This window comes from Erpetoichthys calabaricus, chromosome 1, assembly GCF_900747795.2.
Source record: "Erpetoichthys calabaricus chromosome 1, fErpCal1.3, whole genome shotgun sequence".
NCBI lineage: Eukaryota > Metazoa > Chordata > Cladistia > Polypteriformes > Polypteridae > Erpetoichthys > Erpetoichthys calabaricus.
The window spans coordinates 68,694,179-68,722,024 of NC_041394.2; the positions used below are offsets into that span (position 1 = coordinate 68,694,179).

Here is a 27,846-nt window from a genome sequence, read left to right on the forward strand (position 1 = left end):
GCATGCATTCACAAGGCATCAGTTTAAAATCAGAGGTCAGGTTAAGGGCAACTTTTAAAATAGGGAGAAATCAAAGAAAGCCAACAGAATGAACATGCAAATTATACACACAACGTACATGTGCAAGTTTGAGAAATCTGGAGAAACGATATTGCACAGCTTGGCAGCTCTAAATAGGTTCATAATGTGTGTGAGGAAAATGATTCTCTCGCACCCTCTTCACTCAGTGTTACTGGGAAAGAAATTCTGCACACACCACCTTCTTCATTGGCATAACTGGTTTTGGAATACAGACAAATGTCCTGAACCATTATGTTTATGCCATGTGCAAGCCATGAATTAATAGTTTAGCAGTTATTTGTAATGAACATTGCTTTCTGATAAGTTGTGTGGTTCTGAACGCTTTAATCTTCCACCCACCCATCCATTTGCTTGTGAATCAGTTATTTTGCATCAAAGAGCAAAAGTGAATTTGGCAGCAGAGAGCGATAACTGAAGAAGTGAAAAATGACAAGGTTTTAAATGACTACAGATACATGATACATAGTAATACTGATGTTTGATGATTGGAGAAGTGAAAAAAATTACAATGTCCTTTAAACAACACTGTACAACAAGACAAATATGACTGTTTGGTAACATTTACAAAGAGTTATGCAAAGGACCAAAATGGTTGGGAACAACTTAGTTTTGTCCTTCTTAGTACAGTAAACTCTTCCTTCTAACACAAACCCTTCACAATGCTGTATATCTGATAGCTCATTGTTACTCATTAAGGGTTATGTAGAGTGTCATGAAATCAACAATATATGAGAAAACAATTTTATATTTTTGTATTTTAGGCCAAGCACAGGACAACTGTGATAAAAATGGAAATAATGTTGGTAAGTTCGTTATATTTTTTTAATCCTAATAAGGAAGACATACACTAATATTTATGAACATTTTTCAAAGGATAGTTTAGTTGACTGAGACATTTTTTTTCTTCATGTTCCCTTCAGGCATCTACTCTGTCTTCTAAACATTACACATTTATTAGAAGGAATAATTAAATGTCTCTTGTCCTTTATAGCACTGATAAAGCTGTCTACATTCACTGTCCTGGGCTTTTATGTTGCTAGTTTTCTTTGCACCATTCCCATGAGATGACCTCCTACATCTGTGACCAATGACTGCTTTCTTTTGCATGTTGTGATGACAGTCACTAAATTGCTTAGGACATTGCTGACTTGAATTGTACAGGAGGATTGATAAAGTGTACTTACATGTCCTTTATATTTTGTACAAGTTATTCAAAGGTGTTTGTGGTTTGTAGATGCCCTGCAGAGCCTAATCCAGTGTAATGAGTTTGCTTTGAAAAACTGTAGAAGACACATGAACAGGATAGTTTCGAAAATGGCACTAAAAAGACTTTAAGACTAAACAGATTTCTTTAAACCAGGGGTGTCAAACTTGGATTCTGGAGGGCTGTAGTGGGTACAGGTTTTCATTCTAGCCACTTCCTTAATTAGTAACCAACTGCTGCTGTTTACACTAAAAGCTGAATGCCTGATGCCAATTGCTATTGTGTTTTTAAACCTCTATTTCATAAGCGTGTATGTCACCCTCCTGTCCTCCATTGATTTTTCCTAAATTGCTGCACTGCAACTGCCAATTTTATTGTAACACTATATTTTTATTTCTATTACTACCATAAGCAACACCATTGAACGTTGGCAATGAGGTGTGACCTGTTATTTTTCTCCTCTGACTTGCACTTGACTGCATTACTGAACATTTTTGCCCAGATGTTAATAGCTGTATGTCTTCTGCAGACAACTAGAAAATGATCACAAATATATCACACTTGTAATCACTCCCAAATAGACAAATATCGGAAACATGGCACACTATGTGCAGGACTACATCATGCATGATAAGTAGGGGCAGACATAACCATTGAGGAACAGTTATTCCTAATGAAATGTTGATGCCCTTTCACACAGTAAATGTCAAACAAATCCAACTAGTCTGGTAGCAAATTTTGGATAGGTTCTGAATATGTTAACAAATAAATTGTATACTAAATAATATTCCCTATTTGCGACAATTTATTTCTCTATTCTGGTGATTATCTTCTTCTATAATACGCTACCGTGGCTGTTTGTTTGTCTGTCCAGGATTTTAAATCACCTGTAGCTCGCAAACCGTTTCACCTATTGACTTGAAATTTGGTACACATTGTGATGGATGGCCGGCTACATATTCCGGCCCTCACCCCCAGGCCGCCAGGAGGAGCTCTCCCGACAGCATGGACGTGCCCCGAATTCCAGCAGGGCCTCATGGACTTTGTAGTTTTTATACACTGCCCTGCTGGATACCTTGGGGACCACCGGGAGTCGGTGTAGGGAGGCTCGTGGACTCTTATGTGCCCTATAACCTGGAAGTAGGGCCGGATTTTCCTATAGGCTAACTAGGCTTCAGCCTAGGGCCTCAAGATCAAGATGGGCCTACATTCAAATTGTTAGCAAAATTTTATTATCTCTCATGTAATTTACAAACTTAAAAATGGAAGGTGAAAGGGCCTCATAAGTGGAATAGCCTAGGGCCTCTTTTCATATAAATCCGGCCCTGCCTGGAAGTACGTCCTGGTCACGTGAACAGGAGAAATGACATACTTCCAGGTTGAAGAATAGGACTTTACCCTGACCCGGAAGTAATAAGGACTTGTAGACTGTTGGGCAGGAACACCTCTGGGTCAGGGAGTATGAAAGGACTCTGGGAAAGCCCAGACACTGAGCTGAGCTGGGAGGTAGGGTGGCGAAGTGTCTGGAAGAGGAGGATTGGTATTTGTGATTGGTTTTTTGATTATATGAGTAGTGTGGAGTGGAGGGTGCTTGGTGCACTGTATTATTATTTAATAAATAATAATTATACTTTTACTTTGTTTAGAGTGGTACCTGTGGGTTCAAGAGGTCGATAAACGCCTCTACAGCTACAACATATACTACGTGATGTCTACTATCCGCTTTCGGGGTGATGATTATATTACTCTTTTTATTTTTATTTTATTTTATTGTAGAATCAACTCTCGGCAGCGCGCAGCAAGGTGGTCGTGAGGCGCATACGTACCACCCTACCACCTTCGCTAATCATTCTTGAGGCAGATTGAAGACTTAAGTGCCAGATTAAGTGAAAAATTAAAGAAAACGTACTAAGTAATTGCAACACAAAAACTAACTTAATCAGTTTTAATGCAAAAAGATGCCAAAGAAAGAAGAGAAGCAGCGGGCCGCTAGGATGGAGTAAATAAGAGCTGCTCAGGATGCAGCAAGCACATCAACCTCTGAGCAAACAAATGCTAAATGTACAGAGAAAGAGGATGAATACTATGAATGCTCAAGTCAAGTGTATTCACTGCATGTTATCATGCAGTGCGCCGTTACTGGTTCCTTAATAATTCTGGTTATTCCATGAATTTGTCTTCAGGTTACCACCCTGAATTTAATGTATAAACTAAAAGAGTTTATCAGTATTTGGAAAAAAATTCCTAGATTTACTGCTGAATCACTTCAAGGTCAATGGAGCAAGGCTCTCCCTTTAGCAGAATTAACAAGGAATACTTTGTATCACTTTGATAAAAATGCTCCCCTCTGAATGTTCACATTAGTTTAAGCCAAATCTATTAAATCTTGCGTCTCTGTCATCTTCTGTTCCTAGCCTAGTAGAGTACTTGGCTAAGCTGAAAGATACTTGGGAGCAGTTTAGGGAGAATCTGTAGACAGCAAGAAATCCTCCCAAGTGGTTTAAGGATTGCCAGCTTCTGCCAAGTGGTTTAAGGATTGCCAGAATCAGAAACCCCCAGAGTTTTGGGCTGGACATAACACGTGGCTCGCCATGCGTGACATCTGCCTGAGGGTTCCGTCCCATAACCTGGCTACATGGTTTATATAGCCATACATATCATTTAAAATGTATTGTATATCATTTTAAAATGTATTGGTACAATTTCTTACAAGTTCGATCTCCCAGCGCCTTTTAGAATTTGTTTGATCTTAAAGTTTGTAGATTAAATCCTGTGCATTCTAGTCTGTATTTTCAGTCTATCATATTGCTGCCACCTCTTCAGGTAGATATTAATTATGACGTTTATAAGATTCTGGATTCTTCCTGTAGAGGGGTGACTATTGAATACCTTACTGATTGGCATGGATACGATGCCTCATGGGTTCCTTATCATGATCTAAATAGTTTGTATAATTTAAAAATGTATTTATCTTTAAATACATTTTTCTCTGGGTTTTTGAAGGTGTTTTTGGGGGGTTTATTAAATAGAGAATTATATTCTTTTCTGGTTTCTAGATACAGTGGAACCTTGGATTGTGAGTAAATTGGTCTGCTAGTGTTTTGTAAGACCACTTGCAAAAATTTTAATAAATTTTGACTTGTTGAAAGAGTGAGGTCTTGCAATATGAGTAGTATGCATACGCTTTGTCTGTTGAGCATCATGTCATCACAACTGAGCTGATGGTTCTTCTCTCTCTCTCTCGCTGCGGGATTGTGGGTAATCATCTTCCATTCTCGGTCTCAGTCGGTGTGCCTCACTCATTTAGTCAACATCCATAAGAGAGTATACTGTTTACTATTGCATTGTGACCACGTGTGTGTGTTTTAACGTGTGAGTCCCTGTCTTGCACCCCAAAACACGAAGTTGAGTCTCAGTACTTTAGCAACACCAGCTTTACTCAACTTGAAAATGGAACTGCACGGTAATTTATTGTAGGGGATCTGCCACTCTCCTATACACAGACACAGCAGTCAGGCAGGGTCATGGCCAGGTTTGTGGTGAAGTAATACTGTGTCCTGCATTTATAATGTTCCTTGTATCACCCATCAATGGCAGGTGCTTATAGCATGTCTGCAATCTTTTCGGATTCGCTTTTGCAGCGAACTGCTACAGCGCTGGGAGCTTGCGGTTGTTTCAGGATGCTCTTCTGCATGTTGTCCCGTTGGGTGGAATCCCAAAAGAGTTTAGAAACCTTACAGTGTGTAAAGCGTTTTTTTATTTTGTGTCCAAGTGTAGTGACTCTTCAGGCAAAAGCAACTGTCATTGGATAGGTTCCTGGTTAAAGCAGCAAAAAAGAAGATTCCAGTGAGCCAACAGATAGCAGTGATTCCGTTAGTTAGAGTGAAAGTCGTCCAACACAATAACCCTCCTTTCTCTTATCTCCCTCACACCAGCCATGATTGTTTTCAAAGGTAAAGTGCAGGTTAATTTGTTTTATGTATGTTAACTTTATATTTTGTATCAATCATTTTTATATGAATAGTTTTGGGTTGTGGAACGAATCATCTGAGTTTCCACTACTTCTTATGGGGAAATTTGCTTTGATATATGAGTGCTTTGGATTACAAGCATGTTTCCGGGACGAATTACGCTCGCAAATCAAGGCACCACTGTACAGTATTTCACCAAGTCATTTTTTATTTTCTATAGTAATTGTAGTTACTGCGATAACAGCTTATTTTTTATATGAGTGCCAGCATTTTGCAGGTTTGTTGCCTAGACATGACGGTCAGTCACTAGGAGTGTGGCCTCAGAGGAAGCGTGATGATGTGTCATTCATACGGTGGTATAAAGTTCAACATCTAAATTTGCAACATTCAAGGGTATGGATGTTAAAGAAACATTTGCTTTACAACTTACTCTATTTAAAAATCTCGTCTTTTTATCTTTTAAAAAGATTTCAGGCAGCAGCTTTTGTCAGTAGCTCCATGTTTTCTCTGTTTTTTCTTTTTGTTTATGAACTTGTTTTACTTGTTACTAGGTTTCATTAAGTTTCAATTTGATCTGGATTATCACTTATAGTAGCTACTACAAATCAAATAGATAGATATTATATTCACCAACTATCTGCTGCACGCTTCAACTGCCTTTTGGGCAAGGTACAAACTTGGGAGAACAAAGAGGATCACCATATCTCAAATACCTGGAAACATAAGAAATACTGAGAAATTAAAAGCTGGGTGTATTAAAAACTCCCGTAATCAGCTATTAGCTATGCAATCTCAAATATGCCTAATCAGCTCCATTTCACTCTGAAAAATAAGAGGTCAAACAGCAAAAAGCAAGATAGCAAGGAATCAGAACTGGTCTGCCATCCATTATAAAGAGCAATGTTTGATCGCTGTTAAATACGATGAACAAGCTGTCTGCTCTCATAGAGGGTCATGACACGTATAGGTACTGCGGCATTTTGGGTATTATGGAGAGCTGGCCTAAGCCTATGTCAAATTAGATGACTTTTCCAGTGATTTTCTATCTTAGCCTTCTTTTACATAATCTTTGCCAGTCAGAGGCAGTTGGTGATGTGCTCCTGTAAAACCTAATGCACCCTGTCTATGGACTGAGACCAAATAGTTTGAGACTGGCTAGGATAAAATCAAAAATGTCTGATTTTCTCTTTGGTTGGAAGGGAGGACTCTTTGCATTTGAGAACTGAGAACCAATAAGCGTTCAGCAGGCAGTAGAATGTAGCAATGAGGAGGCTGAATGCACCATAGCTATTAGCTCTTCACAAAGCATTGGTACGTACTGGCTCCATCATGCAGCATGGGGGATGTGGACATCTCAAATAAAAGAGAAGTTAATCTATTTGATGTTTCATATTTTATGTACCATAACAGAATGGAAAAAAGAAGTAAAAGGCAGAGATTGCTGTTGAACTCACTGCAGTTATTAACACTTCATAGAGTGACGGCTCCATCAGGCAGCGTGCTATTGGCTGTCAGAAATGGAGTAAGCACAATTATGCTGGAAGATTGATGCTCTGTCTGTAAATGTGAAATGGGCTGTGATTTTCAGTCATGTAATTTGACACAGTGCCGTGATGACATCATTGATCAGCAAATCTGACACTGTTCACAACAAAAAGTCATGTAATGCCACACTGGCTTTAAACCCGGTATACCTCACACTATTTAATGTTTGACAAATTTCATCTAATTCGAAAAGATAGAGAACCATTGCAGTTTGGAGGAAAGGTCATGAGGGGGTCTGGTCACCTATGTGAATGAGAAATGGTGTTAAAGGGAGCATATTGCATTTAAAACTAAAATTTCAAATTAAGACTTTTAAATTCTGCCTGCTGGAGTTCATCCTTGTTATTTGCCTAGGGAGACAAGATACAGCATGTTTTTTGATGTTTATATTCTTTCCTCCGTAAATGGGGACTCAGCAACAGAAATGATTCACTCTCTTGCCAACACCCTCATGATGAATCATTCTGACCCTGTAGTTATAATATGTGGTGACTTCAACCATATGGTTTTGAAAGAAACAATGACAAATTTCCATAACTGTATGTCATACTCATGATGGTTTGCAGTACAATTGTGTAGATTAGTCTAGTTCCTCCACATACAAATTTTGCTGGAGGGATATGCTGGCCTCAATTTATCATAATATTTATGTGATTCAAAACAACCTTTAAACAATGCTGTTGGCGCATCACAGAGTGCTTTCACATTTGTGATACAAAAATGTAATAAATATTCCTCATGACACACTGTCAGCCCTCCTATAACCTTTGAAACAATCAAACTGAGATCACTAACAGCAAAGACGCATATAACAAAGGGGAAGGCAGACAAGCTTGTTAGATAGATACTTTATTAATCCTAGGTGAAGGGATTAATTTGAAATGCTGAAACAAAAAGCTCCTTGAATCAAGTGACTAAGTTAAGTGACCATTCATACTGTCCTCTCAAAACTCATCATATCTTTATGTTGTACCAGTAATACAGAATTTTTATTTCTCAAAAGTTCACTAAAGCCTACACTAAGCTTTATACCTCAGCAATATACAGTACTGTGCAAAAGTTTTAGGCAGGTGTGAAAAAATGCTGTAAACAAAGAATGCTTTCAGAAATATAAATAATGATTGTTTATTATTATCAATTTACAAAATGCAAAGTGAGCGAACAAAAGAAAAATCTAAATCAATTCAATATTTGGTGTTACTACCTTTTGCCTTCAAACCAGCATCGATTCTTATAGGTACACTTGCACAAAGTCAGGGATTTTGTAGGATTATAGTCGGGTGTTTGATCAACCAATTCTACCAAACAGGTGCTAGTGATCATCAATGTCACACGTAGGTTGAAACACAGTCATTAACTGAAACAGAAACAGCTGTGTAGGAGGCTTAAAACTGGGTGAGGAACAGCCAAACTCTGCTACCAAGGTGAGGTTGTGGAAGACAGTTTCATGTCATGGCAAGATTGAGCACAGCAACAAGACACAAGGTAGTTAGTTATACTGCATCAGCAAGGTCTCTCCCAGAAAAAGATTTCAAAGCAGACTGGGGTTTCAACATGTGCTGTTCAAGCTTTTTTAAAGAAGCACAAAGAAACGGGCAACGTTGAGGATCGTAGACGCAGTGGTCAGCCAAGGAAACTTAGTGCAGCAGATGAAAGACACATCAAGCTTATTACCCTTCGAAATCGGAAGATGTCCAGCAGTGCCATCAGCTCAGAACTGGCAGAAACCAGTGGGACCCAGGTACACCCATCTACTGTCCGGAGAAGTCTGGCCAGAAGTGGTCTTCATGGAAGAGTTGCAGCCAAAAAGCCATACCTCCGACGTGGAAACAAGGCCAAGCAACTCAAGTATGCACGAAAACATAGGAACTGGGGTGCAGAAAAATGGCAGCAGGTGCTCTGGACTGATGAGTCAAAATTTGAAATATTTGGCTGTAGCAGAAGGCAGTTTGTTCGTCAAAGGCCTGGAGAGCGGTACAATAATGAGTGTCTGCAGGCAACAGTGAAGCATGGTGGAGGTTCCTTGAAAGTTTGGGGCTGCATTTCTGCAAATGGAGTTGGAGATTTGGTCAGGATTAATGGTGTTCTCAATGCTGAGAAATACAGGCAGATACTTATCCATCATGCAATACCATCAGGGAGGAGTATGATTGGCCCCAAATTTATTCTGCAGCAGGACAACGACCCCAAACATATAGCCAAAGTCATTAAGAACTATCTTCGGCGTAAAGAAGAACAAGAAGTCCTGGAAGTGATGGTATGGCCTCCACAGAGCCCTGATCTCAACATCGAGTGTGTCTGGGATTACATGAAGTGACAGAGGATGTGAGGAAGCCTACATCAACAGAAGATCTGTGGGTTAGTTCTCCAAAATGTTTGGAACAACCTACCAGCCGAGTTCCTTCAAAAGCTGTGTGCAAGTGTACCTAGAAGAATTGATGCTGTTTTGAAGGCAAAGGGTGGTCACACCAAATATTGATTTGATTTAGATTTCTCTTTTGTTCATTCACTGCATTTTGTTGATTGATGAAAATAAATGATTAACACTTCCATTTTGGAAAGCATTCTTTGTTTACTGCATTTTTTCACACCTGCCTAAAACTTTTGCACAGTACTGTACCTCTGGAATGGATTCCCTGCTTTGAAAGAGAATTGTTTTATAAACGAAAAGTAGACTTTCTAATTTTCTATTTTAGTAATATTAATATGAAAAATATGTTTGAATAGAAACAAACATTTACTGTTTTTATTAAATACGGTATGTCTCTTCTGTGTATTATGGCAATAATCCTCTTCTTGGGTCCCAGTATGGTACCAGTTTTCTTATTTGGGTCCTCCCATAAAAACATTAATTAACGTCTGGTCTGACCATATTTGTGTTTGTCAATTATTCAGACATTGTTGAAGATCAAACTTCATTTTTATCAGTATTTAATTCAGAAATTAAGGCAACTCCAAAGGGTTTGCAAACTCATTTTTTGAAACTATACTTCCATTCTGTCTCCCAGACCTTTCTTTTAAATTCTTTATCTGACCTTTTCTGGGACTGTTTTTACTACTGTCAAACCCACCCTTCTTACATAAAATCCTTCTACTTTAAAACAGGGTCTTTGTGTCTGAACTGCCTCTTTTAAGTTTTTAGCTGATACTGTTGGAAAGGCCTGGTTTGCTGTTGTGAAAAGTGAAGAGGTGCCACCCACACAGGTGTAATTCCCCCTTTTCTCACTCCCACTCCTGACACCAGCCATGAGTAATCATTTTTATGTGAGACAAGGTTGCAAATGAAAACTATGAACACTCTACAGAAGACTTTCAGATTTGGGTGGATACAAAGAATAAAAAGTATAATTATACAACCAAAGATACAATTTCAGTGCTGTATAGTCTGTCAACCAAAAACAATGTTGATCCCATCATTTTTACTAATTGCTAACATTGTGACAGGAACTCTGCCTGTGTATAGCCTTTCACATGGCTCACAGCAGCCATTGACTTCTCATGCTTATTTTGCTGACTGTCCAGTTAAACAGAACTAAACTTACTTTTCTATTTCTAAAATTTGGGACTCTCTCCCTCTTTCTGTCCTTTTATCTTGCTCATAGTGTCATAAATAATCTCATCAGAACTTTGCATGTACCAAGGAAAGCTGCTGCTCATCAGATAAACTGTTTTGTTCAGTAAAAAGAAAAATATTTTGCCTTATTTTGAAAAAATGATGTCTTCAAGAGTAACCCTTAGAAGGGCTTATGCTAGGGGGCCTTATCACTTGGGGAGCTGTAAGGTATTTTAGTCTTGGGATGTTCATCTGGCAGAAACTGTTAGAGTGGCCCCAAAGTGCAAGTGACAGAAAATTAAAATGCTGAAAATGTGAGGAGTACTAGCACTAAGAGGTGACTTGTGCAAAATCAGAGGGGTGACAGCATTAACAGTTAAAAAGCATACACATCTGGAGGCCTGGATCATTAAGAAGGGTCTCTTACAAAACCATCACAAACTGTGCAGAAGAGGTAAATTCAAAATTAGGGAAGAATGATGGTTGGTGGAAAGTTGTTGGAACACATCATGTGGCTTTGGTGACAAATCTCTTTGCTTTTTATTACAGTATGTTTCAGTACTGGAGAGAAACATTTAAAAATTTGGTGTTGGCACTGATGCTATCATTCCAGTTTAATAAAATAAGATACAGTTATATTGATATGGGCATTGCTGGCAGTATCCATTAATTTTTTATGAAGTTGGGCAATAGCTGAAGAAATATAGAAACCAGTCATAGGTTGAATGTTTTCTGTTCTCATGCTCACTTAAAACAGGTTGAAACATCTTTTTGAGCTGTTGTATGAAATTCTGACACCAAACTTGCATTATCCCCACCCACACACAATATACAGAACTCTGCCGGCCAAAGCAGGAATTTGCATGCTAGTCTCATTTTGCTGACCAATTTAGTTATTCCATCTCTTTACATTTGAAACAATCAATAAGAGAGTATCTGTGTGTTTGACAAATCTATCCTAAAATAATTGCATTTTAATTGCAGGAGTGTTTCCCTGCCTATTGTAGTGAGTTTTCCATCAGTGTGTGGCAAGAAGTGTGTGCACATTCACAATAATTTGGGGAGAATGCTGGTGAGGCAATAGAATCTGTGGCACCCCCTTATGGTCACAACTGGTGTATTCGGCAGAATTTCCTGGCTGTCTGGTTGGCAGGGACCAGCAAAATAAAATTGTTTTAGCAAAATCCCACGAACCACCACAGGAAGGCAGTCCTTTGTGCAAGTAAATGTTTTTTTATTTACAAAATACCTTTTTACAATCCACATCACAATGTTCAATTCACGATTCACGATTCATCTCCTCTAGGTGAGCTTCACCCTTTGTTTCCCAACTCTGACTCAACTGGAGAAGGCTGGATGGCTTCCTCTTATGTTGGATCCAGAAGCATTTCCAGTGCCCGGGCAGAGCCCGATGGGAGCACTTCTGCGTCAAGCAGAAGCCTCCTAAAACAGAGTCCTTCTCTCTGCAGCACCCTTAGGTGGCAAGCAAGGAACCCTACAGTGTTGTCCCTCAGGACTACAACAACAACAACATTTATTTATATAGCACATTTTCATACAAAAAAGTAGCTCAAAGTGCTACCATGGGTCCCTGTGGGTGTCCATACTGGGTAAACGGAGCACTGCCATCTACTGTACTTGGGGAGGAACTACTCCTGATAAAAACTTCCCCCCATCCATTAATCTCCTCCTAGAGCTGCGATAATAATCCAGGCCTATCGCGGGTAAGTTATACCTGTTCTCATGTTGTCCTTCCCTTATGGCTTCTCAGCCAGGCAAGGATCCACCTGCCATCCCAGTCGGGATGCCAGTCCATCCACCATGGTGCTTACATTACCTTTTCCATATTTTTTACTTCACTATTTAGTGCTATCACCCCTCAGACATTGGTGCACATCACCTCTTTTAATTGTCTATACCACTTGCACTTAATGGTTATAAACAATTGTATTTGAGCTTAATTATTATCGAATTATATATGAATACAACACTTCACAATAATTCTTTAATGTAATTTATTGAATTCTGTTGAATTTAATTTGCAGTATTAATTTCAGAAATAATATTTTAAACACTCTTTTATGATTGATTACCATTCCTTAATATTGTACTTTTTAGGGCTCATGTAATGCCAAGAGATGCCCCCATGATAATATTTATATTTACATTTTTTAGTTTGTATTTTTGATTATGAAATGTTTTTCTTAATTTTGTTCTAGAGCTTCTTTGGTCATCTGGCAACACTTACATACGTAGTATCTTCTCAGTGGATAACGGTGATTCTTCTCAAACAGGTAGATACATGCAACAAAACATTACTGATGGAAGATTTAAAGAGCAAAACCTATATGAAGGACCATAGAGAGACTGGCATACTGTATCTTGGACATCTTGGTCTGGTTCCTGCCTTGTCTCTAGTGTTGCTGCAAATGGCCCTGGCTTCACAGCTCTGGACTGAATTAAGCAGGTTTTGGAATGTTTTTGTTTTACAGTATGTTATAAAAAGTGCTGTGGTCAGGTGTGTCACAAGTTTAATTTTCCTTGTCAGTATTCAGTTAGTGAGTTATTAGGGTGCACATCCTGATGTTAAGGACTGCCTCAATGATTCATCACAAATAATCAGTAATAAATTTGAGCAGAGCAGCAGGGATCCTTTTGTTTTAGATTTTGGATGCTTCAACATGATTCTTCAGATAAAATTATATTTTAAATGTGTTTTTTGTGGCAACAGCTCACCTTCCTGTTACGTTTTTGTTTTCAAGGACTTTATCAATAAAATAACGATAAACATTAACAGCAAGAACAGCAAGAAAAGAAACTTTATATGGAAGTACTTGATGAGCCTTCCATCATAATAATTATCAATTGTCCACATATAAAATAATGAGCCTCCCTGCTGTCACCTATTGAAAAGGGAAATTCCTACAGTTCTACCCATCATCCTCCTTTTCCTTATACATTATGTATTCATAGCGCATCACTTTTTCCACATTTTGTTATGTTACAGTCTTATTCCAAAATGGATTAAATTCATTTTTTTCCTCAGAATTCTACACACAACACCCCATAATGACAACGTGAAAAAAGTTTACTTGAGATTTTTGCAAATTTATTAAAAATAAAAAAACTGAGAAATCACATGTACATAAGTATTCACAGCCTTTGCTCAATACTTTGTGGATGCACCTTTGGCAGCAATTACAGCCTCAAGTCTTTTTGAATATGCCACAAGCTTGGCACACCTATCCTTGGCCAGTTTCGCCCATTCCTCTTTGCAGCACCTCTCAAGCTCCATCAGGTTGGATGGGAAGCATCAGTGCATAGCCATTTTAAGATGTCTCCAGAGATGTTCAATCGGATTGAAGTCTGGGCTCTGGCTGGGCCACTCAAGGACATTCACAGAGTTGTCCTGAAACCACTCCTTTGATATCTTGGCTGTGTGCTTAGGGTCAAGAGCGCTCTGGAGCAGGTTTTCATCCAGGATGTCTCTGTACATTGCTGCAATCATCTTTCCTTTTATCCTGACTAGTCTCCCAGTCCCTGCCGCTGAAAAACATCCCCACAGCATGATGCTGCCACCACCATGCTTCACTGTAGGGATGGTATTGGCCTGGTGATGAGCGGTGCCTGGTTTCCTCCAAACGTGACGCCTGGCATTCACACCAAAGAGTTCAATCTTTGTCTCATCAGACCAGATTTTCTTTTTCATGGTCTGAGAGTCCTTCAGGTGCCTTTTGGCAAACTCCAGGCAGGCTGCCATGTGCCTTTTACTAAGGAGTGGCTTCCATCTGGCCACTCTACCACACAGGCCTGATTGGTGGATTGCTGCAGAGATGGTTGTCCTTCTGGAAGGTTCTCCTCTCTCCACAGAGGACCTCTGGAGCTCTGACAGAGTGACCATCGGGTTCTTGGTTACCTCCCTGACTAAGGCCCTTCTCCCCCGATCGCTCAGTTTAGATGGCCGGCCAGCTCTAGGAAGAGTCCTGGTGGTTTCGAACTTCTTCCACTTACGGATGATGGAGGCCACTGTGCTCACTGGGACCTTCAAAGCAGCAGAAATTTTTCTGTAACCTTCCCCAGATTTGTGCCTCAAGACAATCCTGTCTCGGAGGTCTACAGACAATTCCTTTGACTTCGTGCTTGGTTTGTGCTCTGACATGAACTGTCAACTGTGGGACCTTATATAGACAGGTGTGTGCCTTTCCAAATCATGTCCAATCAACTTAATTTACTACAGGTGGACTCCAATTAAGCTGCAGAAACATCTCAAGGATGATCAGGGGAAACAGGATGCACCTGAGCTCAATTTTGAGCTTCATGGCAAAGGCTGTGAATACTTATGTACATGTGCTTTCTCAATTTTTTTAATTTTAATAAATTTGCAAAAATCTCAAGTAAACTTTTTTCACGTTGTTATTATGGGGTGTTGTGTGTAGAATTCTGAGGAAAAAAATGAATTTAATCCATTTTGGAATAAGGCTGTAACATAACAAAATGTCAAAAAAGTGATGCGCTGTGAATACTTTCCGGATGCACTGTATGTTGTAACAGCCCACAGCAGTAGTCCTTTTAATTTCCCAACTAACTTTTTTTACTTGCAACTTTGGTTGAACTTCACATAATATTGGATTTTCTTTCATAGTTTATAGGAAATTACTTTAGACTTTTTTTAAAGCACATACAGTTAAAAATAGAAGCTCCTCAATACTGTGTTCTTTATTCTTTTTATTTTATACAACAAAGATCAATGTAATGTAATGTCACTTACTAACGCACTTAATCCAGAACAGGGTCATGGGGGGCTTGAACCTATCCCAGCTAGCATAGAACACAAGGCAGGGACAGGGCGCCAGTCCTTCACAAACAAACACACTATGGCCAAACTGGCATTTCCCATCCACCTGACCTGCATGTTTTTTCTACTTTTGGAGGAAACGGAGCACCTGGTGGAAACTCACACAGACACAGGGAGAACATGCAAACACTGCACAGGGAGGACCCTGAACACAAACCCTGGCCTGTGAGGCACCAGACTACCAATGCACCACTGTGCCGCCCATTGATCAATGTTAAGTTATTAAGTATGCAGGTGATATTATGGTGATAGGACACATATACAGTATGGAGATGATTAAAGCCATTACTAAATGGTCTGCTTGATTTAATATACTGCAATCATTTTTCAATAGCAATGTTAAAAATACTGTGACTGTTGCAAACAGACACCTTTATATTCTCTCTCATAGTTCTTCAAGAGAAGATAGAAATGGTGTCCGATTTTAAATATATGGGGAATGTATTTATAATATTATAATTAGAATATAATTTATAATGGCAATCAATGCATTTTTTAATATATAGTCAAGACAAAGATCTCATACGTTGTACATATTTACTCTTTTCCCTACACTTTCAAATAGATGATTACATTATTTTCTTTTGTTGTTCATCTATAACTCCATCGCTCATCAAACTAGCATAGTTCAATTAATGGTCAGAGGGTGAGAGCTTTTCTTGACTACAATCAACATGGAGCAAAATTAAACCTTGGGCAGGATTGATGCCACTTCATCATCATGCTTTATCAGTTGTTTTACTACTTCTGAAGACTGGCCTAGAATCCCAACCACACAATGTGCAGGATTTGCTTGTGCTCCAATGTCCACATGGGTTTTTCTCCAGATGCCTCTCCCTAACCTGACCCTTAAGTGGATTAATTGGGTTCAAAAAATGAACAGACAGGCTCCTATAGTAAAAAAAAAAAAAGATTCAGTTGTAAAATTGAGTGAATTTGTTAATGTCAGGAATCACAATCTGTTTTCATAAGGACTGATTTACAGTAATCAATATTTAATCGTCTTGGTGTATGATTTTGTTTTAAGTACATAATGTTTTGCAGCAATAAAAAGGTGGCCAATGTGTGGCCTGTGATAGAAGAATATGTCACCAATAGCATACCTGCCTTTCATCCACTGCTGCAAGTAGGAAAGTCATACATATGGCAATACTTTTTAATTATTCCACCACATTGAAACAAGGTGCATACATAACTAGATGGGCCAGAGGAATGCATGAAGCTTTTAGTAAAATTGTCTAAAGCTTTTATTTTACTAAACAAAAATTAGAACTAAAATGACCAAAACACTAATAAAATAAAATACTTCTAAAGAGATAGCTGAAGAGACAATTCAGATTTGAATTTCTGTGTAGTGCCCAACATAGCCAATAGTTCAATCACTGACATGTCAACATTTCTTTAATCTGATAAAATTAATACTTATTACAAAGAAATGTAACTGCAAGTCAACAGACATCTTACCATAAAAATATAGGAATAATGCATAAAAAATACAGTAAGTGTGTCAAATAAGTTAATGATATAGGCTTCACAGTGTCTAACCTGTTTAATCCAAATATTGGGGCTGAGAAGTGCAGCGGCCTATCCCAGCAACATCAGGAATGAGTCAGGAGTGAATCAAATGTAAAAATATTTGACTTGTAATTTAATGTTTTTGTTTACTTTAGGATTCAGCCCATTTGTTTCTTGTGTTGTTGCACAACTTCATTTTGTGCCTAATAATTTGACCTGGGCTAATGCACAGAACTACTGCAGGACTAACTACACTGACCTGGCAACTATTAATAAAGAAGTTGAAACTCCAGCCTTAAACATATCAGGAAAACAAGAATTTTGGATCGGGCTGAAACGTTACAATGACAACTGGCAGTGGTCAAATGAGGATGAAGTTACATATTCAAATTGGAAAAGAGATTTCTTCTGTGCTTTTGTCCAGTCTGATGGCTCCTGGAATTATACAATCTGTTATGAAAATTTAACTTTCATTTGCTACAAAGGTAAAGTGTTATCTGGACCAGCTCTACCATATAGGCAAAATAGGAGGTCAGTTAGGCTGGCAAAAGATTTTGGGTCAGGGGGGCAGGCATTTTTTTTTAACATTACAATCTCAACCTAGAAATGCTGTGACTTTGCACAACACCAAAAGGGAAACACCCCACGTCCTCCAAAATAAGTGCCAAATGCTAGAGCTGGCAGTGAGTAGTATTACTTAAATGATTTGGAAAACCTGTTGTATTCAAACCAAAAAGTGACCTTTTCTTCAGCTATTAATTTTATCTAAATATTTGTAATAGTAAATAATGTGTTCATGTAAAGATATATTTATTGCATAAAAATTGCAGCAAATAAAATTCTGAGACATACAGTACAGTATTTATAACTGTATATAATTGAAACATTTATTACTTCACAACAGCTGTAAAGTGTGACCTTTGACAAGTTAAACATTGAAGTATTTTAGGTTTGTAGCCTGATGGGTAGGATCACTGAGCAAGAATTATGAATATCATATGAAATAATAAGGTCAGTGAAACGTTACACTGAATTCCTGCACTCAGGTATACTGCTTGAATCTTAACAGAAACCAATAATATTAATTAAGCATATTTATAAGGTTCCTGACATCTTAGTTTTATATAAAATAAAAGGGAATTGTGCTCATGTGCTCAGATAAGGAGGCACAGAAATAGTCAGTCTGGTTGATTCAAGCACTGCAGATATCACTGTAGGACAAATAAGCATTGTGCTTTTTGCTAGGCTGAGCTAAACCAAGACCCTTCTACGTTTCAATTATTATTAGTTAACTATCTTTCTGCTTTTAATCTGTCAACAGTGTTAAACAAAATTAATTAACCTCCTTGCTGACTTTGCCAATCAGGGTGCCAGGCCATTACAGATGGATCAGCCATGTCAGAAAATGACGCAGGTAGCAGTTCACAAAAGGTCATTTATTTTAATTGTTCAGGAGTGCAACAAAAGACATACACTGAACCTTTTAATTGTGATATTCTAGGCTTAGGTCTTATCATTATTGGCTTCCATTGAGAACTACATAAGACAAAAACAGCAAGTCAAACATACTTATATTATTTATATATATAATTCACTAAGCCGCCAGCGAGTAAGACACCCATGGCTCACGCAGGACGGAGCCACGCCCACCAACTCTAAAACCATTGGATATGACGACAACTCTCAGAGCCACGCCCACCAACTTGGATGCGACGACTCACAAAACACGGCGTCATTCATGTTCGTGTGTGCTACAGTCCACATGCACCTCTGAGCCACGTTGACTTTTCGGTTACAACGCACGACCACGTCTTAGATGGTCCTGCAGGAACACGGAAAACATTTCCCCGCCCACCAACACTCCTTATTCCCCGGCCTGTGTCCACCCTCGCTCTCCAGGCATTCGCACTGCCTGCTCATGTGCTCGGACGCAACAACTCACCAACCACCCCGTAAGTCGCTTTCATCTGGGCCACAGTCCACATGCACCTCTGAGCCACGTTGACTTCTCATTATTCTTTTCGGTTACGACACACGGCCGCGTCCACCATCGAAAACCATGGGAAATGAACACCGAAGCCCCGCCCACAAACTCTAACCTACCTCCCACGTGATAGGGAACGCACCTCAGAGCACTGCCCACCAACTCGAAACGTCCTCCCACGTCCACCCTCACTCTCGAGGCACAGATTACTCATGTGCCCGCCCCCAACAGCTCACCAAACACATACTCACTCGCTTTGGTCTGTGCTACAGTCCACATCCAGCTGTGAGCCACGTTGACTGTTCATTTGCCCTCCATGGCTACCGCTTCAAATATATTTCATGGAAACAACACTTCTTTCAATGTTATACAAATTCCTGCATCAGGTAACTATTTGGGGCGGCACGGTGCCGCAGTGGGTAGCGCTGCTGCCTCGCAGTTGGGTGATCTGGGGACCTGGGTTCGCTTCCCGGGTCCTCCCTGCGTGGAGTTTGCATGTTCTCCCTGTGTCTGTGTGGGTTTCCTCCGGGCGCTCCGGTTTCCTCCCACAGTCCAAAGACATGCAGGTTAGGTGGATTGGCGATTCTAAATTGGCCCTAGTGTGTGCTTGGTGTGTGGGTGTGTTTGTGTGTGTCCTGCGGTGGGTTGGCACCCTGCCCAGGATTGTTTCCTGCCTTGTGCCCTGTGTTGGCTGGGATTGGCTCCAGCAGACCCCCGTGACCCTGTGTTCGGATTCAGCGGGTTGGAAAATGGATGGGTTGATGGTAACTATTTGTTTCTATCAGTCGGGTTTCTCTGGAAAAATGTCATTGACGAGACTGTTGCTCTCAAACTTCGCAACAGGGCTGTTGGCTTTGAGATAATTTCGGTGACGTGGTGTCCGTTGTTGTTAGTCACAGAAGCATTGTTATACAGTCTGCTCAACAATACGCTGACTACATGAATACGTCCGGAGTCTATGGTGGCGAGGCAGAAATTGTGGCAATGTCTCAAATGCTTCCAGCTACTTTCACCATTTACTTCCGAGAACGTCTTCATGCCTCTCCTTGAGTTTACAATCCGGCCCAACATCTCTCCATATCCCTACTCTTTAGCGGTCCTTTGGATCATGGGCATTACAAGGTTTTCATGCCTCTCAAATACACACGTGATAACCTTCTGGTGACATCTTTTGACGCTGTCGGTATGTGCACACAGGGTGCACACTCACATGCTCGCCACACTAATGTGACACACACATCTGTATCTGCCAAACCCAGCCTTCAGTCACGGACAATTGTATGTTGCTCTCTCCAGAGTTCCAGCTTTTCATTCACTTACTGTTGTATCCTCAAACCCACCCCTTTTAGACAACTGTGTCTTTCCGGAAGTGTTTAGCCATCAATAAATAATTATGCATTAGATTGAGCATTAACAGGTCTCTGATGCCCTTGGATGTCCCGTACTGCACGCTCACTACACTGAATGGATCAACGTGTGTCTACTCAGCGCCGAGAGATGTGGGTAGGCCGTTGAACCCCATTCGTTCGACTCAGGTTAGGAGTTGGGGGCGGGCACATGAGCAGGCACTGCGTACTGAACGAAGATTGTATGTTGGTTCATAGCGTGCATTGTTGCAATGTTACTTTTCTTGGTGGTTTATTAAATTACGAATTTTGCACATGTTCATTTTTTTCCCTGTGCTTAAAAATCATTAAAGAAGCTGCGTGATTATGCAGCGTATGCTATGCCGCGGGTTGGCTAGTTATTATATATTGTCCATCCATCCATTTTCCAACCTGCTGAATCCGAACACAATCCTAGCCAACACAGGGCACAAGGCAGGAACTAATCCCGGGCAGGGTGCCAACCCACCACAGGACACACACAAACACACCAAGCACACACTAGGGCCAATATAGAATCGCCAATCCACCTAACCTGCATGTCTATGGACTGTGGGAGGAAACCGGAGCACCTGGAGGAAACCCATGCAGACACGGGGAGAACATGCAAACTCCACGCAGGGAGGACCCAGGAAGTGAACCCAGGTCTCCTAACCGCGAGGCACCAGCGCTACCACTGCGCCACCGTGTCGCCCTATTATATATTGTATATAATATATACTTATAGAGCTTATTTAATAATTATTTACTGTGTGCATATCTCTTATATCTCATTAACACATAGCTCTCATGAAAAGAGAATACGCTTTAGTGTTTCTGTTAATGTATTAATAAACATCTTCATCAAATCCTCATAATTCCAATCTGAAAAGGATACAATAGTACTGTTCTAAATATTTAGAAATAGTAGTACATCAAATATGTTAAAGCTTCCTTTAATGCAAAAGTTGTATTAACATCATTCTATTTAGACAAGAGATCTCCATGCATTATAAATAAGAATTTGTTTGATTAAAATGATTTTTTAGTAGATTTTGGGAAATAGAATTGTTAAGAGTGCACGTTAAGCAATAAACAGGAAACACAACTCACATTTAAGTTCAGTAATATTATTATATCCAGTTGTGGGAATCCCAAACAACAGTGCTGGGGGGTAACGTGTTAAAAGTAACAAATGTTTTGTAGTCAAATTACCTTTTAAGGTAATGAGTAACATAATGCAAAATATATTTTATTGAAGCAAAAATAACTGCATTACTTAAAAAAACACATTTGCATTACCGATTTACTTATTTTTTAAAGGTTTTCTGGGCACCATAATGCTGCATTTACACGAGGTGACAGAGCTTGTCAGGCTCAAAACACCACTTTTAACATGTTGCAGTGCTACTTAAATTGACTGCAAATCCCAGCAGCCCCAGGTGTACTATGCCATTCAGCAGCTTTGATTGTTGCTGCAGGGGTTGATGGGGGTAATAAGATATTGTTTAAAATTTAAAAGTGAACATTAGGAAGTAGGAGAATCACAATTATTTGATGTTGTTTCATTTCAAACCTGCCTCACAATATAATCCTTTTCTGGTAGCTCAGTCATTTCAAGGAGAAAGTATTCTTTACAACTACGTCTGAAAATGTTTGGCAAGATTTTGTTGGAAAAAATGTCTAGCTCATCTGGATGTAGAGGCGCTATGTAGAGCCTCATTCTTCTTTAGTTACCTGTCCTCTATCACACTTTAGAATCAACAAGTCCACATTTAGACTGTGCAGCTACTGGGCTCTTCCTCATCCTTAAATACTACCATCATATATGCTGATCCCCACTCCATCTTGTTAGTAGCACAAGCCAACATATAAGTGGATGAAGTTTTTGGGGCAAATAAGGCATTTTTTTGCATTTTATTGCTACAAATATGAAATGCTTATACTTTTGTCATGTTGTTTCTCTGCACCATCCTTTCCCTTTTTAATGCATATTTCTCTATGAGCCATTTGAAGTTTTAAGTTGGAAGAAACTTGATAATGCATTCCAGTAAAACCACGTGCACTAAAGAAATTATTTGTGGACACTTTTTTGGATATTTTAAAAGGAAATACATATTTTATATAAAGTAAATGAAAATTTTTATTTGTCTACTTTTAATTCATTTTTATATCATACAGTACAGCAGCTGAGAGCAAGTGGCAGCCCATTGGTAAAAATCCTGCCTGTCCCAATGGCTAATATGAGCTTAGGTCACAATGATAGTTGGAATCTGGCAAACTTTGGTGAGACTGGACAGGGACAAAATTTGACCACAGGCCATCCCCACTTATAAATACAGGAGTCTTCTTCTTTTTTTTTTTCGGTAAAAGTATTGATTTCTGAGTAACCGATAAACACCATTTTTCATTTTCCTACCCGCTATATCCAGTTCAAGTCTGGAGAAGCTCTGTCTGTCTAGAGCTGTGAAGCAACCACCCTCAGAGCCATGGAAAGTGACAGGCTACAATAAGCAACACTCAAAGAAGAGGTGGATATGAAAATTTGCAAAAATTAACAAATACTCAGGATTTGACATTAGGCTCTGAAATATAATAGTGTTTTATTTTTAATGACATGTAGCTTCTCTTTTCATCCCATCATTAAATACATTATCACTTAACACCTGGTTTTTAAACCTGCTATTCGTAACTATCAAGTCACCAGTACATTTATGTAATGAAAACACTTTTCTTTGTTAGTATTATAAATTAATCTAGAAGCTTCGTATATGAAAAAAGTATTTATTTGAATTTACTTATATTTAACTTGGTAACATCTCCTTTTTAACAGCACACCCCACATTTGTGGCTATAGAAACAATACCATTGACTAAACCACTTTGAAGCAGGGAGGTACACCATGAAATATTTTTTAGTAAAAAATTATTCAAAGTAATAACTGCACACTATGATGCCGTTTTATAAATTCCAAAATTAAGCATTTGTTCTGAACAAGTGACCCAAGGCTGATATATGATTATGGTGAAGTAATAGTAAGAGAATGCCAAAATACAATACAGCCCAGCATAGAACTTTAGCAGCTATGGTTCAGAGTGTTCACAGATAACTCAGATGCATTGCCATACATAATTTAAAACATTCCTACCAAAGAAATATGCAAAAATAACTGCAGTGCAATAATTTTATGCATATGTATAGCTTGTCAGCAACTATTATCCTGCATGTACAGAGTTTCAATACCAGGCGCTGTACTATGAGAACCCATAACTTTGTCAGATGATTGCTTTGGGCCATATTTAAACTCTAATCAGCTGTGTACAAGTAAAGGTCAGTCCTGTCCAGACTCCTAATGTCCCATCAGCTACAAATAAATGCAGAAAAAAGGATGAGAATGAGAAGTTTTATTAATAAATTGGTAATATTTCATATTAATAATATTTAAAATTCTCCTTAACGTAGTGCATTAGATATCTTTATGTCCACCCGCTTTTCTGTCTCACAATCTTGAAGTGACAGATATGCCAGTATATCAGACATGAATTGCTGATTAGTGCAGGAGACAAACATTGTTTTGCATAAGAATGGGGCGCCTCATCTGTTTGAAGACAGTTGAAAGACTAAATGTACTTAGAAAGCAGACAAACATCAATAAAGTTTCACATAAACTTTCATTCAGGGAGATAGAGTTAATGTTATGTCTGGTTTCATAATAGTGTTACAGGGCATTGTGACCTATTTGAAAAAGCATTAAGCAATACAATATTATCTGAATAAATTATTTTTTAATAAAATATTATTCAGTCTGTGAGTAAGTGAGTAATTGTGTCATACTGCTTCAATATCACTTTTAGAGGTAATAAAATATGCTCCGTTATTTGTTCTATATGCTATGTTTACCTGTGTACCTACTGTATGTTCACCTAAAACTTAGAAAAAAGCACAACAGGTCAATAAAAATAATTTTAGAGATATTTTTGTTATGTTGTCACAAAGGCACAAACAAGCTGCCACCCTGCAGAGCTAATGGCCTTCTCCAGGAGCCCGGGTTTTTCTTGGATGTGAGGAATGTGATGTCATAATACTTCCTGTGACTAACTGACTCTGATTATATCATATTACTTGTATACAGCAATAATACTAATAGTAATAATACGTTTTATTTATCTAGACCCTTTCCATTGCTTAAGTATAAAATTACACAAAGAAAAATTTAGAACAGTGGACAAAATTTATCATAACTATGAATAATGCATTTATAGGAGCTGTAGGAGGAAGGATATACAGTAGGTGATGACAGCAAACTTGTTTAGTCAATTGTCTGTACTTATGGTCACCAAACATAAACAAAGCTGAGATAAAATAAATCAGGAAATATCAACAGCGTGTTGCTACATGCTCTTCAAATTAATGGACATACTTAATTTTGATAAAAAAAAATCTTCAGAACTACTGCTAAAACTGTTTCTTAATCTTGTGTTGCATTACAATAACACATATTTAACAGAGACAATATTAATCCATAATATTGCGTTTTCATGACTTAGTTGTTTTATTTGTCATAAATACAGTTACATTCTGTATTTACAGAAACAAACAATGTCAATGAGAGGTATTTCTGGATAAATGAGAGTATGATGTGGAGCAGAGCTCAGAACTACTGCCGAGTGAACTACACAGACCTGGTCAGTATAAGAAATGAAAGTGAAAATGAGGTGATAAAGAACAAATCACAGGGTACTCCCTTCTGGATTGGCCTGTTCAATAACCCTTGGAAATGGTCTGATGGAGGAAATTCAACATTTCGAAACTGGAGTGTTAGAAATCCAGATAATTATAATCATAATGAAAAGTGTGTGGAAATTAACTTTCAAGACAATAGAGGAAATGGATGGAATGATGCTGACTGTAATATACCAAAGACATTTTTCTGCAACAGTAAGGATATCATTTATTTCTTGTGTTAGAAAAGATATTTCTCACTCAAAAGTAAATTTAATATTTAATCAAACAGTGAATATGTAAATTTGTGCAAAATGTTTCTTAGGCTCATGTGGACCCTCATCACAACAATATGTGTCACAACAGCTAACATGGAGTGGCGCTCTCAACTACTGCAAAGTGAACTGCTCAGGTACCCTGATGACTGTTGAGAATGAAACCATGAATAAGAACTTGAGTAACTGCTGTCTCAAATCTTGGATTGGTCTTCAGCATGAATATGATAACTGGAATTGGTCCAATTCAGACCCAGTCACCTACACAAACTGGAAGCGTAACTTTTCCTGTGCTGTGCTCCAGTCAGATGGCTCTTGGAATGACTCAGACTGCAATGCACAGAATCCATTCCTGTGCTACAATGGTGAGAGTGATTTAATTTTAAATAATGTTATATAATGGTACAAGACTGAATGTTGAAAACAAGGCAACACAATTAGAACATTTAGATTTTTTTACTCTACCTTTTTACAAATCTGCATTAACAAATCAAGCATGTAGCATTTATGTTTTGTAGAAAACTGATTTATAAATATGAGAAACGTCAATATTAGTTTTCAGCTAATCAGCTTACTATTAAAGTCAAATTTATTGAGGTCCTTTTGAGCACTCAATTCAATTCTAAATAGGCATGTTTTCAGTTTTTAATATTTGTTTTATTTATTAAGGTGAATTATTTATTCATTTTAGTTCTCAAGGCACATCTGCCCTTGAACATTTAATAAATATTAATTTCAATTTATGTCCAAGTCCTTCACTAACAGAATAGTCAGTCAGTTAGTCAGCCATTCTCCAACCCACTATATCCTAACACAGGGTCACAGGGGTCTGCTGGAGCCAATCCCAGCCAGCATAGGGCGCAAGTCAGGAACAAATCCCGGGCAGGGTGCCAGCCCACCGCATGGCAAACACACCAAGCACACACTAGGGACAATTTAGGATCGCCAATGCACCTAACTTGCATGTCTTAGGACTGTGGGAGGAAACTGTTGCATAGAATAGTTGTTATCCCCAAGTAAATAGCAAAGAAAAACACTTACATAGTTCTTTACCATGTTACTGTAATATTTTTATTGCACAAACCGATTTTATTTACCATCTTCAAATGCTGTTGTAGGAAGTGCAAAGAAATGATTAATTGATGTTAATCAATCAGTTAATTATCAGTTTTGCCTTTGGCAATGCTAGCAATCAAATAATTGGTAGGCTCCTACTTTATTTTCCATATGTTTCTGTGTAGGAGGGGTGTCCGGCCATTAGACTTACATTAACATAACTGAAGCTTTTAAGAAACAAAATAATACAATTTATTGATAAACACAGGGATTACAGAAATATGATTAATGCATATAAATTGAAATAGAAGACAGGGCATAAGACAGAAAAGATAGACAAACATATAACACAGAAGAAGCTAGCTTTTTGGTATTTTGTATTTTAAAATACCAAGTCTGATGTTGTATGGAGTTGTTGCTCTAAGTTCTAGTGGATGAACTTTTTGTGTTGGAGGTCACTCTTTGTCTTTGGTACATGGTTCTTTGTCCTTTGTGTGTAGTATGGTGTGATACCGCCTTTCCCAGCTCGCTGTAACTTAACAGGGAAAAGCGTTACTCTGGCACAAGAGTGTAGGTGCTGAAGTTTCCTTCTTGATGTAATACTGCTTCTCAGTCTTTTTCAAATAGGCTCAGTCACTGGCACAGAGTTTGGCTTGGCAGAGTGAATCTTAGAGCTCGTTCATGGCATCCAGACTCTATGGAGAGTAACTTTCAGGACAAAGAAAGTTTGTGAGCTTTTATGTTCCACAGATAGTGAGTGGCTTCTTACCCCAAAGACAGTGGCTCATCAGTTTTCAGCTCATCCAAAGAGAATGAATCATCAGATTTTAGCTTCCCCAAAGAGAACAGATCATCAGCTTTCAGCTCATCGAAAGAAACAGAAGAGATGAATGCAGATAGTTTTGAAGGAAGATGTGACCTCTGCTGATTGGATCAAAGTAACTTCCAGTTACAATTCCAGTGCCCGCTTATAGGTGCCTTTGGCCAGAGTTCAGTTATAACCCTAAAATGAATGTCCATCTGGGTTCTGGTTTCTCTGAAGATGAAATACAGAGTTGACCAAACTGTTGGTATGAGCTGCAGCTTAGCCGTGTGCTCAAGAAGGAAAGTGGGCGTACAAGCTGGATTTCTGCATCCCTGTTACATCTTCACAGGCCTTGTGTGCCACTAAAAGCCTAGCAAAACAGGCAATGCCCACTTGGTACTACACTGTTTTGATAAATTATCTTTTTGTCTAGGACTCAGGGTGGGCACCAGTTTAATGTGACAATGCATTAAATATGCCCATTTGAAAATGGATGGATTAATAAACTGCTCTTTGTTTTCTTTCCTGTAGTAAACAAATTGCTGAAATGTGAAGTAAAGCAGGTGCTGACACTGGCAACATTTGCTGTCTGGTCAAAAAAGAAAGCTGGCAAGGGGGCAGTATGTCTTATTTTTGTGAACTAGGAGCCTTAGAAGAAAAATACAGCAGTACCTACTCAAAGAGCAGTCTGAGTGAAGGCACACAAGACTTACTCATGATACCAGAGGCCTTGTGTATAAAACCTTGCTTAAATTCCATACTAAAAATTTGCTTATGCTTGAAAGGCAAAAATAGCATATGCACAAAAATATATGATTTATAAAACTAAACTTATGACTGGTGCCACACCAAGTTCCTTATAAATATGAAACTATGCATGCATGCTTGTCCTTTTAGCTACACACTGTCACCTTCC

The 27,846-nt window shown here is 38.7% G+C and overlaps 1 protein-coding gene across 1 annotated transcript in view; it reads left to right on the forward strand.

Annotated features, from left to right (window-relative positions):
* Positions 1–27,846, forward strand: part of LOC114645778 (macrophage mannose receptor 1-like) — a 414,797-nt gene that overhangs the window by 367,608 nt on the left and 19,343 nt on the right. Inside the window, exons 7-8 of the mRNA XM_051922129.1 lie at positions 24,685–25,010; positions 25,120–25,434. Coding sequence (XP_051778089.1) covers positions 24,685–25,010; positions 25,120–25,434 — 641 coding nt within the window. The remainder of the gene's footprint in view (positions 1–24,684; positions 25,011–25,119; positions 25,435–27,846) is intronic.